The 19,076-nt window shown below is 49.6% G+C and overlaps 2 protein-coding genes across 2 annotated transcripts in view; one reads left to right on the top strand and one right to left on the bottom strand.

The window, feature by feature from the left end:
• Positions 1–1,862, top strand: part of GPR87 (G protein-coupled receptor 87) — a 28,476-nt gene extending 26,614 nt beyond the window's left edge. Inside the window, exon 3 of the mRNA XM_066241721.1 lies at positions 745–1,862. Within this exon, the coding sequence (XP_066097818.1) occupies positions 745–1,787 (1,043 nt within the window). The 3' untranslated portion in view covers positions 1,788–1,862. The remainder of the gene's footprint in view (positions 1–744) is intronic.
• The window catches only part of MED12L (mediator complex subunit 12L), a 356,828-nt gene that overhangs the window by 148,482 nt on the left and 189,270 nt on the right, over positions 1–19,076 (bottom strand). The window lies entirely within an intron of this gene.

Genomic DNA, 19,076 nt, shown 5'->3' with positions numbered 1-19,076 from the left:
GGGCTGAGACCACCGGTCCTTCAGGGCCGGGGCGGGGGGGCAGACAGGGCTGAGACCACCAGTCCTTCAGGGCCGGTGGGGGGGGGGCAGACAGGGCTGAGACCACCGGTCTTTCAGGGCCAGGGTGGGGGGGGGAAGACAGGGCTGAGACCACCGGTCTTTCAGGGCCAGGGTGGGGGGGGGCAGACAGGGCTGAGACCACCGGTCTTTCAGGGCCAGGGTGGGGGGGGGAAGACAGGGCTGAGACCACCGGTCTTTCAGGGCCAGGGTGGGGGGGGGGCAGACAGGGCTGAGACCACCGGTCCTTCAGGGCCAGGGTGGGGGGGGCAGACAGGGCTGAGACCACCGGTCTTTCAGGGCCAGGGTGGGGGGGGCAGACAGGGCTGAGACCACCGGTCTTTCAGGGCCGGGGCGGGGGGGGCAGACAGGGCTGAGACCACTGGTCTTTCAGGACCGGGGCGGGGGGGGAAGACAGGGCTGAGACCACCGGTCCTTCAGGGCCAGGGTGGGGGGGGCAGACAGGGCTGAGACCACTGGTCCTTCAGGGCCGGTGGGGGGGGCAGACAGGGCTGAGACCACCGGTCCTTCAGCCGCAGAACGTAACACTGCACCAAGACTGACTCTTCACGTCACAAAAGACACTTTCAAAACTCGCTCAGAACAGCAATGGCTCAGCCCGTCAGGGAGCCGGGGGCCGTGGGCCTGCTTGCAAGACAGGGCCTGACGTGTCCACTTCTCCTGCAGATGGCGAGCTGCAAGGCCAGGGCGGCCACGCTCCGAGCAACGCCAGCCAGGCCGCCGGGAGGAACGCCACCACGCACAGCGAGTTCGACACCATCGTCCTGCCGGTGCTCTACCTCATCGTGTTCGTGGCCAGCCTCCTGCTCAACGGCCTGGCTGTGTGGATCTTCTTCCACATCAGGAACAAGACCAGCTTCATCTTCTATCTGAAGAACATCGTGGTGGCCGACCTCATCATGACGCTGACCTTCCCCTTCCGGATCGTCCACGACGCGGGCTTCGGGCCGTGGTACTTCAAGGCCGTGCTCTGCAGGTACACATCCGTGCTGTTCTACGCCAACATGTACACATCCATCGTGTTCCTCGGGCTCATCAGCATCGACCGCTACCTGAAGGTGGTCAAGCCATTTGGGGACTCGCGCATGTACAGCCTCACCTTCACCAAGGTGCTGTCCGTGTGCGTCTGGGGGGTCACGGCGGTCCTGTCCCTGCCCAACATCATCCTGACCGACGTCCCGCCGACAGCCGACAACATTCACGACTGCCAGGCGCTGAAGAGCCCCCTGGGGGTCGAGTGGCACCACGCGGTCGTCTACGTCAACAGCTGCCTGTTCGTGGCCGTGCTGGCGATCCTGATCGGGTGCTACATCGCCATCTCCCGGTACATCCACAGGTCCAGCAGGCAGTTCATCAGCCAGTCGAGCCGCAAGAGGAAGCACAACCAGAGCATCCGAGTGGTGGTGGCCGTGTTCTTCACCTGCTTCCTGCCCTATCACCTGTGCAGAATGCCCTTCACCTTCAGCCACCTAGACAAGTACTTAGACGAGTCTGCACACAAAATCCTATACTACTGCAAAGAAATGACCCTTTTCTTGTCCGCGTGCAACGTCTGCCTGGATCCAATCATTTACTTCTTCATGTGCCGGTCATTCTCAAGGCGGTTGTTCAAGAAGTCAAACATCCGCACCAGGAGCGAAAGCATCAGGTCGCTGCAGAGCGTCAGGCGGTCGGAGGTCCGCATCTACTACGACTACACCGACGTGTAGGGTGCAGGGCCCCAGCCTTCCCTTGCTGGTGAAATCAACGTGTATAAACTGTAAATAAATGTTTCTTTTGACTACCCTTGCTTCAGCCCGTCAAAACATGCATAAATGGAGAACTCAAATGGTGCAGCATCTGCATATCATTTGAAAGTCTGAGAAACATTAAGGCAGACCAAAAAGTGAGACGGAGAGGTAGGGTGTGGTTGAGTGGCAGGGCTTGTGACTCTGGGCTGAAGGGGTGGGGACAACAACAGGGGCAGGGACGGGGGCAGAGACAGTGGGAGGAACAAGGGCAGGAGCTGGGGCAGGGGCAGGGACTGGGACAGGGGCAGGGATAGGGACAGAGACAGGAGCTGGGGCAGGGACTGGAACAGGAGCTGGGACAGGGGCAGGGGCAGGGACAGGGACAGAGACAGGAGCTGGGGCAGGGACAGGGGCAGGGATAGGGACAGAGACAGGAGCTGGGGCAGGGACAGGGACAGAGACAGGAGCTGGGACAGGGACAGGGGCAGGGGCAGGGACAGGAGATGGGGCAGGGACAGGGACAGGGACAGAGACAGGAGCTGGGGCAGGGACTGGGACAGGGGCAGGGACAGGGGCAGGAGCTGGGGCAGGGACAGAGACAGGAGCTGGGGCAGGGACTGGGACAGGGACAGGGGGAGGGACAGGGACAGAGACAGGAGTTGGGGCAGGGACTGGGACAGGGGGAGGGACAGGGACAGAGATGGGAGCTGGGGCAGGGACTGGGACAGGGGGAGGGACAGGGACAGGGACAGAGATAGGAGTTGGGGCAGGGACTGGGACAGGGGGAGGGACAGGGACAGGGACAGAGACAGGAGCTGGGGCAGGGACTGGGACAGGGGCAGGGACAGGGGCAGGAGCTAGGGCAGGGACAGAGACAGGAGCTGGGGCAGGGACTGGGACAGGGACAGGGGGAGGGACAGGGACAGAGACAGGAGTTGGGGCAGGGACTGGGACAGGGGGAGGGACAGGGACAGAGATGGGAGCTGGGGCAGGGACTGGGACAGGGGGAGGGACAGGGACAGGGACAGAGATAGGAGTTGGGGCAGGGACTGGGACAGGGGGAGGGACAGGGACAGAGACGGGAGCTGGGGCAGGGACTGGGACAGGGGCAGGGACAGGGGCAGGGACAGGAGAAGCCCCAGTGAGGTCAGGGCACCGTGGCCGTCTCCCAGGAAGGCTCCTGCTTGGGAGTCACTCCGGGGAGAACAAAAAGTACAGAGAACAGAACTCTTATCCAGTCTGGAAGTTCATGATGAGGGAAAGAAAATGCTGTTTCCAATACTGCTCGTTTAGATAACTGAGTGAATGCTGATTACGAGGCTTCTGTCAGTCCATCTGGCCATTGTTTCTTGCTGCGTTCATAGATGTCGTATGCATATTAAACAAACTTGTGTAATGTGAGGTTGAGTGAGAGGAGGTTCAACCATATTTGTCTTTTTTCTTTGTATTTTTCTGAAGTGAGAAGCGGGGTGAGGGGGCGGGGTGGGATGGGGGGAGGCAGCAGACAGACAGACTCCCGCATGCACCTGACCAGGATCCTCCGAGCATGCCCACCAGGAGGCGATGCTCTGCCAATCTGGGGCGTTGCTCTGCTGCAACCAGGGCCATTCTAGCACCTGAGGTGGAGGCCATGGAGCCGTCCTCAGGGCCCGGGCCAACTTTGCTCCAGTGGAGCCTTGGCTGCGGGAGGGGAAGAGAAGAAAAAAAAGGAGAGGGAGAAGGGTGGAGAAGCAGATGGGAATTTCTCCTGTGTACCCTGGCCGGGAATTGAACCCAGGACTTCCACACGCCGGGCCAATGCTCTACCACTGAGCCAACCAGACAGGGCCTCAACCATATTTCCAAGCAATGTGTTTGAAACACTGAATTCAATGAGCTGATTTTAAATTTAGGCCCTTGTAGAGGAAGAAAAGTGTGGCCGAGTATTGGGACAGAAGACTCCGAGCTTACGCTGGCCATTATTACACACCTATTCTGCATTTAAGTCCTCAAGTGGGGAGACCCTGGAAGCTTGGCTAACAATCGAGTGTGTGTAGCTTATCAAAAAGCCATTTAATAGCCTTTATTTTAGAACAATTATTGGTAAAATAGTCTTCCCTTTAAGCTTTATCCCACCTTTCATAATGATATCATGCATTTAAAAGATAACCTTTAGTTGAAGGATAGGTTATAATCAAGTGTCAAAAATATAAATGACCTTTTCAATCCTTTTGTCCTTCTTTAAGATAAACCTGTGGGCCCTTGTTCCTTCCTGAAGCCTTCAGCAGCTGGGGCGTTGCCCAAGCACCTGGTGCAATGCTGACACCGGGTGAGGAGTGGGGCGCGGAGCAGGGACACCGCGCAGTGGGGGAGGCATGCTTGCCGGCAGAACGGCATCATGGGTAACAGAGACAAAGAACACCCCTGTATATGGAAGCATAATACTTTATGCAGACTCTTTGAAACTCTGCAAAATTCTAAAACGGTGAAGTGAGCAGAAATGAGGGCACAGGAGTAACGCAGAGACACAGGAGAACCCTGGGGGAGCGCGAGAACAGGACTCGGGGGCTGCTGAGTGTCCAGTGGGTGAGTCGGCTCTGCCAGGGGGCTGGCAGTGGAGGGGTGAAAAGAACAATCTGAGGAGCTCTATTGAAACACCCCTCTCTCCCCATCGGGGTCCCAACTCCACAGATCCCAGGAGCGCCAGTGCGTGAACAAAGACACTTCACCGTGTCACCGGAATGGCCGCCGCTCCCTCCCCCAGGGGTGTGCCGGCAGCCAGGTGGAGACGGCCATCTTGCATGTATTCCCTCCCCCAGGGGTGTGCCGGCAGCCAGGTGGAGACGGCCATCTTGCATGTATTCCCTCCCCCAGGGGTGTGCCGGCAGCCAGGTGGAGACAGCCATCTTGCATGTATTCCCTCCCCCAGGGGTGTGCCGGCAGCCAGGTGGAGACAGCCATCTTGCATGTACTCCAGCCACTGTGAACAGACTTCGAGAGGCCGAGTCCCTGCTCCGTCCCCCCCCCTCCGACCAGGCTCAGTGGGTACCAGCTACCCCATGTGACTTGGAGGGACAGCACTGTGCCGGGGACGTACCCACGGTATGACGTGTCCTCACGCTGTCCCCTTCTCTCCACGGCGTCACAGCTCCATCAGCTACCTCAGAAGTGCACTGCCCGCTTCACTGTGAGACTGCACGTGTACAAATATGCACATGTGGGTGTACAAGCACTGAGAACCCCCAAACTGAGACTCTGCCACCTCCAATAGCATCAGATGGCTCCACTGATCTCTCAGGAATGTACCGAACACGCCTCTACCTCAACTCCCACCCAGACCTCGACTCTGAGAGACCCTTAGATGTCCAACCCCACGTTAATGAAGAAATCAAATCCCTGTACAGTGGGCCCGTTTACTGCTATATAGTGCTTTATTCTCGGAAATTACAGTATTGCACTAATGGGACATCTTAAAACATTGACTTAGGAAAAACAGAAAGGGCACTGACTGCCATTAGTTAAAAAATGTTGTGTTACAAGAACCATCAAAATCATACAATCCATGTGTCGTGTCAACACCCACACTGAGTTCTCAAAAGTGATTTATCCTGGTCAACCAAGAATAAATTAATTACACGAGTAAAATGTCACCAATAGGAATAATATTAAATATTGTGTTAGTGTTGGAAGTTAATACAAAATACTACATTGGTATTGAAGAAATTTTTTTAATTAACTGATACTTTGGAAATAACCTGAAATCTAAAATTTCTTACATGGAGCTTTTGGATTATAGTCAGCATTTCAGGATCGTCTCAGGCCGTAATAAATAACATAGTTATTTTTCCTTTATGCACATGAGGAACATAAAAAACATATTCAGACAACTTCAAAAAAATTTTTTTTCTATTCTTTCTAAAACTGACATTCAAAGAAAAGTGACGTGTAGAAAATCTTTCGGTGTATGCCTTACTAATCTCTTTTTACATTATACTATCCATACAATTTTATTCTATTTCCAAATACTATAGTATACCAGTATTGTTTTTCTCAACTAAAGCTTTATGGGAATGGTAACTAGAAAAATCCATAAATTTAGACTAAATAGATAAGGCAAAATTGTGTGTGAGCCCAAGAGAGTACAGCCTAAACATAAAGAAATTTTATTACATCAACAGAGAAACGTCATATACTAAGAAAAAAAAAAAGAAATGTAACATATTAAGAAAAAAAGAGAGGATAAAACTTTGGGCTCCCTTAAATCTTATAAACAGATATTTTCCGCAGACTAAACACCACAAGAAGACAGTTAACAAATCAATACTTTCTAGGCACTTCACCATGTAAAAAATAAAGCATTGCGCTCAATGTGACATTTAAAGTCATCTTTAAATATCCTTAAGTCAATTCTAAAAGTAAGTATTTCTTAAGATCAAACTTTTTCAAATTTCAGCGAACTGTAAGCATCTCGTAGATGCACAATAGTTAGCACACCCCCTCGCCCTCCACCGCCATCTTGTGGTCAAGTTCATGAAACACGTGAAGAAAAGGAGTCGCGTCCTACAAGGCCAAGCCCTTCCCCAATCTTCCTGCTGCTTAATGTGTGGTACACATGTATACACGCATGTGCACGCACACACACACACACACACACACACACAGCAGTCACGGAGCTACCTGGAGAAACATAAGATGCAAATGTTTGGAAAGAATAATTAAGACCTAGCCTGACCAGGCGGTGGCACAGGGGGTAGAGCGTCGGACTGGGATGAGGAGGACCCAGGTTCGAGACCCCCAGGTCACCAGCTTGAGCGTGGGCTCATCTGGTTTGAGCAAAGCTCAACCCAGCTTGGACCCAAGATCGCTGGCTAGAGTAAGTAAGAGGTTACTTGGTCTGCTGAAGGCCCACAGTCAAGGCACATATGAGAAAGCAATCAATGAACAACTAAGGTGTCGCAACAGCACGAAAAACTGATGATTGATGCTTCTCATCTCTCTCCGTTCCTGTCTGTCCCTATCTATCCCTCTCTCTGACTCTGTCTCTGTAAAAAAAATAAATAAATAAAAAATAAAAAAAAGAAAGAAAGAATAATTAAGACCTACATAAAGTTATCTTATGGATGTAAAAAGAACAAAAACTTTTAGTCTCCAATTTCATGGGGAAATGCTATGAATTACTGACTCCTCTTTCCTAATTCACATACATGAAAATATAAATTATATCTACAGATTCAAAAGTATGCAAGAAACATGTATTAGTGTTGAAGAGCAGGAAATAAGATTGTGTTAAAAGTTTTAGTTATCAGCCTGACCAGGCGGTAGCGCAGTGGATAGAGCGTCGGACTGGGATGCCGAGGACCCAGGGTCGAGACCCCGAGGTTGCCAGTTTGAGCGCGGGCTTATCTGGTTTGAGCAAAAGCTCACCAGCTTGGACCCAAGGTCACTGGCTCGAGCAAGGGGTTACTCAGTCTGCTGAAGGCTCATGGTCAAGGCACATGTGAGAAAGCAATCAATGAACATACTAAGGTGTCGCAATGAAAAACTGATGATTGATGCTTCTCATCTCTTTCCGTTCCTGTCTGTCTGTCCCTATCTATCCCTCTCTCTCTCTCTCTGTCTCTATTAAAAAAAAAAAAGTTTTAGTTATCAAAAAACTCATGGGATTCAAATGCCAACTTTTGTTTTGAATATTCTTTTTTTTTTTCTTAAGTGAGAAGTGGGGAGGGAGAGAGACAGACCCCTGCATGCACCCCAACTGGGATCCACTCGTCTAGCTCCCTATGTGGTGATGCTCTGCCCTTGCTCCATTGCTCAGCAACTGAGCTATTTTAGCACCTGAGGCGAGGGCATGGAACCATCCTCAGTGCCCAGATCAACTTCCTCCAACCTAGCCATGGCTGCAGGAGGGAGAGAGAGATAGAGTGAAAGGAGAGGGGGAGGGGTGGAGAAGCAGATGGTCACTTCTTCTGTGTGTCCTGACCAGGAATAGAATCCGGGACTTCCACATGCTGAGCCAACGCTCTACCACTGCACCAACCGGCCAGGACTTGTTTTGAATATTCTTAAAGTTTTTTTTATTTTTATAAACTGCAATAATGAGATAAGACTTAATCTAAAATTATAAAAATGGTGTATTACGAATTTTAGACCACACATCCTTTTCCCTCCTCGTTTGGAAACCCAAAATATGGAAATAAACTGGAAGTATCTTTATCTCTAAAGAGCTTCACAGTCAACATTCTTAATACAAGTCAAGTGGCCCGTTTCTCTTTGAATAACCGATACCCATTGGCTGCATTCTGGTCGGTCTGCACAGGAGCTCTTAGAAAAGAGCCGTGTGTCTAACTGAGTCACCTTGGCTGAGCAAGAGGGTTCAGCATTGGCTGCATTCTGGTCGGTCTGCACAGGAGCTCTTAGAAAAGAGCCACGTGTCTAACTGAGTCACCTTGGCCGAGCAAGAGGGTTCAGCATTGGCTGCATTCTGGTCGGTCTGCACAGGGACTCTTAGAAAAGAGCCGCGTGTCTAACTGAGTCACCTTGGCCGAGCAAGAAGGTTCAGCATTGGCTGCATTCTGGTCGGTCTGCACAGGAACTCTTAGAAAAGAGCCGCGTGTCTAACTGAGTCACCTTGGCCGAGCAAGAGGGTTCAGCATTGGCTGCACTCTGCTCGGTCTGCACAGGGACTCTTAGAAAAGAGCCGCGTGTCTAACTGAGTCACCTTGGCCGAGCAAGAGGGTTCAGCATTGGCTGCATTCTGGTCGGTCTGCACAGGGACTCTTAGAAAAGAGCCGCGTGTCTAACTGAGTCACCTTGGCCGAGCAAGAAGGTTCAGAACAGTCCCCAGATTTCTGGGGCCTCCAAGTCTAAGTGTAGATTTAATGTTATAAAACGAAACTTTCCAGCTCTGACACACTGACAAAGACACACATGCAGACCCACATGGACCATAGAAAACGAGGGCTGACAGATTGAGGACAAACGTCACTCAGCCCCTTAATCTAGTAACTATTTTAAATAGTCTTAAACATTATTTTCTGTGCTTCATCTTGTTACTACTAACCTAAACCGAAATATTTTCAATACTTCAGTATTGAAGCTATCGACTTCCAATACCTATATGTGTTTTTCAAACCATATCATGTGTCTTTAAATTTTGATGTTATTTTGTGCAGCTAGAGAAGTGTCACCACAATGAAAAGAATGAATAAGTACATAGGAAATGAATATCAGGCATATCCTATCTAAACTTGGAATCACCTAGCTTGGTGCTGTACAACCCAACCAAACCCAGTCAATTCTCAGTCCGTCACCAGTTATTCCTCATCCCCTCCTCCGCCGGGATATGTCCATGTCCATGAGTTTTTCCTCATTTTGCCCAATCCCTCCACCACCCCTACTCTCATCCGCCTGCCCCAACAGCTGTCTGCCTATGAATCTGTTTCCGTGTTGCTTGTTATAATAGTTCATTAGATTCCACATGAGTGAAACCATACGGCACTTGTCTATCTCTGACTGACTTATTCACGTAGCATAATGTCTCCAGGTCCATCCATGCTGTAACAAAGGATAAGAGTTCCTTCTTTTTTTACACCCAAATAGTACTCCGCTGTGTAAGTACACCACAGCATTTTTATCCACTCATGGACGGGCGGGCACTTGGCTGCTTCTGGGTCTTGGATGTTGTGACTACACTGCAGTGAACAAAGCAGAGCATATGTTCTTTTGAATTCGTGTTTTGGGGTTTCTCTGGATATATTCCCAGAAGTGAAACTGCGGGTCATAAGGCAGTTCCACTTTTAATTATCTGAGGTAAATCCACACTGCTTTCTGCAGTGGCTGTACCAGTCTGCATTCCCACCAACAGAGCAGAAGGGTTCCCTTTTCTCCACATCCTCATCAGCACTTGTTGTTTGCTGGTTTATTGATGAGAGCCACTCTGACAGGTGTGACGTGATTATCTCATCATACTTTTAACTTGCATTTCTTTGATGATTAGTGATGTTGAACATCTTTTCATCTGTCTACTGGCCACCTGTATGTCCTCTTCAGAGAAACGTCTATTTGGGTCGTTTGCCCATTTTTTAATTGGATTCTTTGTATCTCTGCTGTTGAGTTGTGTAAGTTCTTTAAAAATTTTGAATATTAACCCTTATCAGGTGTATTGGCAAATATGTTCTCCCATTCAGTGGGCAGCATTTTCATTTTGTTGAAAGTTTGCTTTGCTGTGCAAAGCTTTTTAGTTTGATGTAGTCCCATTTATTTGTTTGTTTCCCCTGCCCAAGGAGATATGTCAGAAAAAAATATTGCTGAGAAATGTCTGAGATTTTACTGCCTATGTTTTTTTCTATGATTTTCATGGTCCCGATTCTAACATTTAAGTCTTTAAGCCACTTAATTTCATTCGTGTTTATGGTGTAAGAAGGTGGTCTAGTCCCCCTCCCCTTTTTCCTTTTTTTTTGCACGTATCTATCCAATTTTCCCAACACCATTTGTTAGATAGACTCAGTATTTACTCCACTGTATGTCATTACCTCCTCTGTCAAATATTAATTCATTATAAAGGTATGAGTTTATTTCTGGGCTCTCTATCCTGTTCCATTGATCTATATGTCTGTGTTTATGCCAGTACCATGCTGTTGTGATTACTATGGCCTTCTAGTATCATTTAATATCAGGTAGTGTAATTCATCTAACTTTGTTCTTCTTTCTCAAGATCACTGTTGCTATTCCGGGTCTTTTGTGGTTCCATATAAATTTTTGGACTATTTGTTGTAGTTTTGTGAAATATGCCATTGGTATCTTCATAGGAATTGTGCTGAATCTATAGATTGCTCTTCATAGTTCAGATATTTTTAAGATGCTAATTCTTCCTATCCATAAACATGATATATGCTTCCACTTATTTGTACTTTCTTCAATATCTTCTTCAGTGTCTTATAATTTCCCAACTATAGGTTTTTTAAATCCTTGGTTAAATTTATTCTTGAGTATTTTATTATTTTTGAAGCAACTGAAATGCAATTGATTTCTTAGTTTCCCTTTCTGATAGTTTATTATTGGTGTATTAAAATGGAACTGATTCTGGATATTTATTTGGTATACTGATACTTTGCCAAATTCATCTATCAGCTCTAGCAGTTTTTTAGTGGAACTTTTAAGGTCTTCTATATACAATATCACGCCATCTGTAAATAATAAGTTTTACTTCTTCCTTTCCAACTGGAATGCCTTTTATTTCTTCTTGTTGTCTGACTGCTGTGACTAGGACTTCCAGTACTATGCTGAGTAAGAGTGGTGAAAACGGACATCCCTGTCTTGTTCCTGATCTTAAGGGAAACATTTGTGGTTTTTGGCCACAGAGCAAGATGTTGCTTCTCCACTCCTCCCCCTCTTGCCTCTCTCTCTCTCTCTTTCTCTCTCTCTCTCTCTCTCTCTCTCTCTTCTCCTTCTGCAGTCATGGCTCAATCGATTCAAGTACATTGGCCCCGGGTGCTGAGGATGGCTCCATCAAGCCTCCGCCTCAGGCACTAAAAATAGCTTGGTTGCAAGCAGCCCAAGATGGGTAGAGCATTGGCCCCAGATGGGGGTTGCCAGGTGGATCCTGGTTGGGGCCCAATGGAGTCTTGTCTCTGTATCTCCCCTACTGTTGCTTAAATAAGTAAATAAATAGAGTTTCTTTGTCTTTAGCCTTCACTGTTTTAATTATGATGCATCGTGGTGGGGCTTCCTTGGGTGCATCACTTGGAACTCTGCACTTCTTGGACTTGTGTGTCTTTTTCCTTCAGCAGATGAGAGAAATTTTCTGTCATTATTTCTTCAAAAAGGTCCTCAATCCCTTACTCTTTCTCTTCTCCTTCCTGTACCCCTAATGTTGCAGATGTTGTTATACTTCATATTGTTCCAAAGGGCCCTTAAAATCTCCTTCTTCTTTTAAATTTCTTTTTCTTAGTTCTTCTTTTTTTTTTTTTTTTTTTACAGGGACGGAGAGAGAGTCAGAGAGAGGGAGAGATAGGGACAGACAGACAGGAACAGAGAGAGATGAGAAGCAACAATCATCAGTTTTTTGTTGCGACACCTTAGTTGTTCATTGATTGCTTTCTCATATGTGCCTTGACTGCGGGCCTTCAGCAGACCAAGTGACCCCTTGCTCAAACCAGCGACCTTGGGTCCAAGCTGGTGAGCTTTTTGCTCAAGCCAGATGAGCCTGCGCTCAAGCTAGTAATCTCAGGGTCTCAAACCTGGGTCCTTGGCATCCCGGTCCGACGCTCTATCCACTGTGCCACTGCCTGGTCAGGCTTAGCTCTTCTGATTTGGTGTTTATTTTAAACCTCGTCTTCCAAATCACTGATCCAGTCCTCTGTTTCATCCAACCTACTGTGTACTGCTGCTGAGAGAGACTGTGTTCTTTGTTTCTGACTGATTATTTCTTATGGTTTCCATGACCTTTTTCACGCTGTTGTGGTTCTCACTAAGTTCATGAAGCATCCTTATACCCATTACTTTGAACTCTGTATCTGATGAACCCCTTGCCTCCATTCCATTTAGCTCTTTTACTTGAGACTTCTCCTGTTCTGTCATTTGAGGTCTGTTTCTGTGTCTCCCCACCTTGGCTGCCTCTCTGTGTTCGTTCCTGTGTGTTAGATAGACCCGCTACGACTCCCTGTCCTCACAGGGTGGCCTTATGTAGTTGGTGTCCGGTGGGCTCCAGTACTACAGTCTTCATAATCACCGATGCTGGGCGCTCCAGCAATGCCCCCGGTGCGTACTGTGTAGGTGCTCCTACTGTAATTGAGGCCTGACTGATTACTGCGGCCTGCTCATGCATGGGGTCGTCCCCCAGGCTGGCTGGCTGTGAGGCTGTCCACCAACTGCAGCACGTGAGCTGCTGCTGTGCAGGTGCCGACCGCACCGAGTGGAATCCGCCTCTGCAGGGTTTCGTGCCTGCTGAGCTCTCTCTGGACAGGCCGCTTGTGATGCTTCACGGATCCTGCTCTGATGTTGTCTGAAGCCGGCCACTGGGCGTGTTGGCTCTGGGCCTCTGAGGAAGGACGCTGATGCACGCCCATGTAAGGCACCGCCCGTGACTGGTCCTGGGCAACGTGGTGCGAGCCAGAAGCATTCCACAGTTTGAGGCTACCTCTGCTGGGCCTGGGTATGTGCAAGAAGGGCCACGCTGTGCACCAAGGCCAGATTTAACCAGACCGGGCCCAAGGGCAGTCAGCAAAAGTCCCCAGGCACCCGAGATCTGCCTCAGCCTGCCTCTGCCTGCCGGCTGCCTGTTCGGCTCAGTCACTGAAAACGCCTCTAACCGCCCTCCTCAGCAGGGCATTAGCTCCACAGGGTGGGGCCGTGGCCTTCTCCCAGGCCTATGCCTCACAGAGGGGAGTGCCTCAGCCGAGAAAGATGGCCCCTGCGGGGAAGGGAGCTGACTCAGCTCGGGGGTCGCAGCTGTCCCTCCAGCTGTCTCCCCAGGGCCTCCAACCTGACCCCCCCAATGCGGCTCTAATCCACTCTGCCTTTCACCTCCAGGGCCCCAGGGTGAGTGGCCGCAAATGAAATTTTGTAAGGTTGGCCCTTTAAGAGGGTGCCTGTGTCTCTGTGACTCCCTGTCTCCCTAGGGGACAGAAACGCCACTGCTTTTCACAGCCAGATGTTACGTGGGCACCTCTTCCTGGCTCTGGTGCTCTGGGTTGGGGAGCCCAGCGTGCGGTTTGGACTCCACACTGATCGGGGGAACCCCAATTCTCCCCCCACAACAGCTGAGCTATCCTCTGGAATGTGGGCAGCAGGGCCGGCCCTTTCCTGCCCATCTCGATGCAGCTTCTTAGTAAATCCTTGGTTATGAGGCTTCTCGTCAGCCAGTCCTCAGCTGGTTCTTCAGGATGATTACTCTGTACTTCAGTTGTAATTCTAGTCCGGTCCTGGGAGCAGGTGGGTGTAGCTCCCTCCTACTCCACTGCCATCATGGATACTTGGGCTTAGATATTTATAAACAAGTTTTTATCTCATGGTAAAGTTCAATGAGCTGCTTCTATGAGAAGCATGGGACAGGTCTCGCTTCTACAAGACTGCCTCATAATTTCCAAGATATCCTGCATCCACCAAATATTGGGCAAAAAAAAAAAATCCAGATATAACAAACTCTCCGCTGGGGACTACACTGAGAACGTTGATCTAGGTTTCTGAACCATCTGCAGACAGAAGAATATGGCCAAGGCTTCAAGCAATACAGAACCCAAGCCTCTAATTCAGTAAGGCCTAGATAAATTTGGTGTGGGGATGCCATTAACCAGAAATGAATAAACCATAAGGCAAAAAACTTTTATTCCCACCTCTCTATAATCATAAAAACTGTAAAAAGAGTAAGAGATTTCTATAAAGTTGATATACAAGCTTCATTAGATACCTGCTCTAAAGTTTAACATGCTTCCCACAAATGTCATTTGAAAGACAGCTACAGCCTGACTGTGGTGGCACAGTGGGTAAAGCGTGGACCTGGAACGTTGAGGTCACCAGTTTGAAACCCCGGGCTTGCCTAGTCAAGGCACAAATGGGAGTTGACGCTTTCTGTCCCCCCATCTCTTTCTCTCTGTCTCCTCTCTCTCTAAAATAAATGAAAGACAGCTATATACCTCACTGATACCCCTGAAATTATGGGGAAAAACAGACAAAGATAATTAAATGATAATCAAATCTTATGTAGTGCTTACCAGTCACTATCCCAAGCATTTAACATAAGTAAACTTGTTAGTCCACAACAATCCTATGAAGGAGGCATCCCATTACTATTCCCATTTCACAGGTGGGAAAACTGAGACACACTAGCCAGGGGAACATGGCCGGGAAGCGACGTGATGGCGGCAGGTTATGAAGCCAGGGAGTCCGTGCTGTTACCTGGACTACATCGCTTCCTCTCCCAACCCCAATCCAAGCAGGCTCCTTACCCTGAACTTAAGTCGACGGCACCATCATCCACTCAGGCACTGACGGGAAATCCACGTCACTCTACGCACCCCTCTACCCCGCCACCCCATTAGCCACCCTGCACCTCACCTGCCCATGTGCCCTGAGAAATGGTGAACCAGCCAGGCCTCTGCCCTGCCCGGGGCCAGGCTGGGAGGTCTCCCGGGTGGGCGTGGACTTGGGCGTAGCACAGAGCGGGACCCCACCTCTCACTGTGCGTCATGCTGAGAGGAGGGAACCCAGGGGCTGCCACGACCCTAAACCCCGGGACCACTGCTGGAGGTCCACGTCTGCTCCCTCCCAGCCCTCGCACATTCTCTTCCAGAGCTTTTTAACGCTGACTGCCTGTTTTCTAATGAAATGAAAACAGCTGAGGTTTGAGCTCTGTGCTCAGGTCCGGGGTGTGTCCACCCACTCCACCCCCAGACAAAGCCCTGAGGAAGCAGGAGCACTGCCTCAGGGTGGAAAGGAGGAGCCAGTCCTCTGCCGAGGTCACGAACCACCGCTGGGGTCCGCTCTCAGGCCAGGCGGCTCCAGGAGCTAAGGTTCTGACTGAGGCTCAAGGAAAGGCAAGGCGTCCCTGGGGGTCTAACCGATACTGCCAAAAGCCTGGCTAACAGTTTATGTTACCAGGTGCTGTTAATGCAAATAATGACATCACACCCTGTGGAAAAGGCTGGGCTAAACGTGAAAGATGGTACCATTGAGAGGCCATTAATTTAAGTCAATCAGGCATATTTGATCATTTTATTCCCTTACACTTAGGACGAACGTGTAATTCATTATCAACCTGGACACTTTTGAGAGTGAAGGTGTCACTGAGTGGGCACCACCAGTGTACAGTGGGACAGACATGGAAAACCAGAGTTGACCTGTGCCCCCCCATTCTCATAGCACATACATAATCACAGCTGTCCACGTTGCAGTAGTGCTACCTCCTTAAATAAGCACCTTGGGACAAGGACAAAGAACGCAAGGAATCCAGCCCCTTCATCGGGGGGAAGCCCCCCATGAAGGCTCCTCCCCCCAGCTTCCTGCCGTGAGCCCCTGGACGCTGGGCTGGCAGCTCCGCAACACCAGCCTCCAACGGCAGCTCCCTGGGGGCGCAGAGAATGGTTTGCAGGTCAGTGCCATTTGCTAGTGGTTCTGTTTAAAGCCACAGGAAAGAACCGAGCCCACCCAGACTGAATATTTTTGTCTGGTTTTGCTTCCTGGAGAAAGTAAGGCTCAATCTCAATTCCAACTTAAATGCTTTCTTTTCTCCACACAAAACCACCATGGTTATTCTTCACGTCATTAACTGCTAAGTATCTGATTTCTCATGGCATGATTTTGACCGATTTTAGAGACAGAGGCTGCATCTGCCCTTTCCTCCTCCGAGGCATAGGCCTCCATGGAGAATGGAGACAGCTAAGCAAATAAGCTGGTCAGGAGGCGGAGCCACATGTGGGCGCTGGTGGGTCGCCCGCCACATGGTGGGGTGGGCACCAGGGGGTCACCCAGGCAGCCCAGGACAGGAGTCTGGGGTGGGATGCACCTGAAAGGCTGGTGAGACCCTGCCCTGCTCGAAAATCTGGGTCCAAATTCAGCCTCTCTGCCACGATGATGTCACAGGGGCGTCACTACAGACCTCCATCAACCCACCTCCATGACACTCAGACCCTTCCTGGAACAGCCTGTGCGAGGACTGAAAGTGACACTGGACCTGGCTGAGTCGTCGTCTGACTAGGCCAGCTGGTCCACACCAAAGGGCCGCACAACCCCTGCTGGTCTCATGCTGTGCACAGAAGAGACATGAGTTCCTCACAGCACTAACTGCCTAAAACCACAGAGGATCTGTCAATCAGGCCGCCAAGGCAACTCAGTTGCCAGGGACAACCAGACAACCCCCACAAAATGCGGAAGTCCAAACCACGTGTGCTTAGCTAACATCTGTTTGCGGGACCAGGGCAGATTCGACAGCTCTCAGGTCTGTGTGGCTAACTCTGGGGGTTTAAGACAAAGGAGAAACTGCATGAGATCGCCCCAGCACTTCCTCTGCCTTCAGTTAACCTCCCTGAAGGTCCCCGAAGTCCCCAACCCCACAAAGCCCTCCGCAGGCCCTGGCGTGGGCTCCTCCCACACGCCCTGCAGCAGGAGCAGCGTCTGTTTATCTCTGTTTATCAGAGCGACTCTGGGAAAGTTGATCTAATGAAAATGAAGTCATTCTCTACATTCTTAAGTCTCATTCCAGCTCAAGCGTCTCTCAGTGATTTCTCAAGACCAGTTTTTCTTTTTTTTTTTTAAATAATTTTATTTTTTTAATGGGGCGACATCAATAAATCAGGATACATATATTCAAAGATAACAAGTCCAGGTTATCTTGTCATTCAATTATGTTGCATACCCATCACCCAAAGTCAGATTGTCCTCTGTCATCTTCTATCTAGTTTTCTTTGTGCCCCTCCCCCTCCCCCTTTCCCTCTCCCTTTCCTCCCTCTCCCCTGTAACCACCACACTCTTATCAATAAGACCAGTTTTTCTAACGTGCTCTAACGAGGGACCGAACAGCTGAGCAGGCTGGAGCGCTCAGCAAGTCAACGGTCTGACAAAGCAGTGCGGTTTCCCCTAAGCGACCTGCCCTAAACGGAATCAGGGCGCGGGTCAGGAGCTCAGAGCTCAGCCGTGTGCAGACACAATCGATCAGACAACTCAATGCCCCTGGGATAACATTACTGGATTAGAACTATTCAGTCCTTGTTCTCACATGAATTCCACCATCTCACACATCTTGAACCACAGGACCAGAGCACACGGCAGGGAAGAGTCTTTCGCTCTCCCTTATACTGCTAACATAGTCACTCAACAAACCTTTCTGAGTAGCTGCCACAGGCAGTAGGCACAGGGAATACCAAAAAAAGCCAAGAAGGACAGCCACCCCATGCTAGGGGGCAGGGGGCAGAAACAGTCCATGTGGGGAGAAGACTGGGTCCAGCACAGCATCAGGACACTTCTGGAGAGAGTGACTGCTGCTGGAACCAAGTCTCAAGAGCACACGGAAGATGAGACATGATCTCCTGCATACACGGTCTCCTGCATACATGATCTCTTGCATACATGGTCTGCATACATGATCTCCTGCACACACGGTCTCCTGCACACACGGTCTCCTGCACACACGGTCTCCTGCATACATGATCTCTTGCATACATGGTCTGCATACATGATCTCCTGCACACACGGTCTCCTGCACACACGGTCTCCTGCACACACAATCTCCTGCACACACGGTCTCCTGCACACACGGTCTCCTGCACACACGGTCTCCTGCATACATGGTCTCCTGCATACATGATCTCCTGCATACATGGTCTCCTGCATACACGGTCTCCTGCACACATGGTCTGCATACATGATCTCCTGCATACACGGTCTCCTGCATACATGATCTCCTGCATACACGGTCTCCTGCATACACGGTCTGCATACACGGTCTCCTGCACACACGGTCTCCTGCATACACAGTCTCCTGCATACACGGTCTCCTGCATACATGATCTCCTGCATACACGGTCTCCTGCATACACGGTCTGCATACACGGTCTCCTGCATACACAGTCTCCTGCATACACGGTCTGCATACATGATCTCCTGCATACACGGTCTCCTGCATACACGGTCTGCATACATGATCTCCTGCACACACGGTCTCCTGCATACACGGTCTGCATACATGATCTCCTGCATACACGGTCTCCTGCATAGGCTCAGAGGCCTCTTCTGCTTCCTCGGCATCTTTCCCAAAAAAACACACAAAAAAGAGGAAATATGTGCACTTAAGTTTCTGGGTTTGTAACAAAGCTCTCAATTCTGATTCGCGGCCAGTAACATCAACTGAAATGGATTTCTTTTGATTCTAACGGTTAAATCCAATCCAAGCAACACAAACAATCTGTTTGAATACTTCCAACTAGATGGGTTAGGTACTGAACTCCTAACTCAATGTTAGTGCCTATGCCAAAGTGAGGTTCTGTAAGCTGGGTTCACACTGTACAGATACTGCGTGTATCAACTCATTCCTTTTTTTTTTTTTTTGAGAGGAAGGGACATGTCACTTTAAAAAAAAATAGCTCTGGCCAGTAGGCTCAGTGGATACAGCATCATCAGCCTAGCCTACAAACATCCGGTGTTCAATCCCCAATCAGGGCACACAGGAGAAGCGACCACCTGCTTCTCTCCCCCTGCCCTCAATTCATTCTATGAACCGTTACTCTGTCAGTCTACCAGAAGGTGGAGACTTTGTACCAGACATTTGTTTCCCCATTATAATTCTCAGGTAAAGATAAG

Source organism: Saccopteryx bilineata, chromosome 8, assembly GCF_036850765.1.
Source record: "Saccopteryx bilineata isolate mSacBil1 chromosome 8, mSacBil1_pri_phased_curated, whole genome shotgun sequence".
In the NCBI taxonomy this organism is placed as follows: domain Eukaryota; kingdom Metazoa; phylum Chordata; class Mammalia; order Chiroptera; family Emballonuridae; genus Saccopteryx; species Saccopteryx bilineata.
This window is presented reverse-complemented; position numbering and strand designations above follow the sequence as displayed.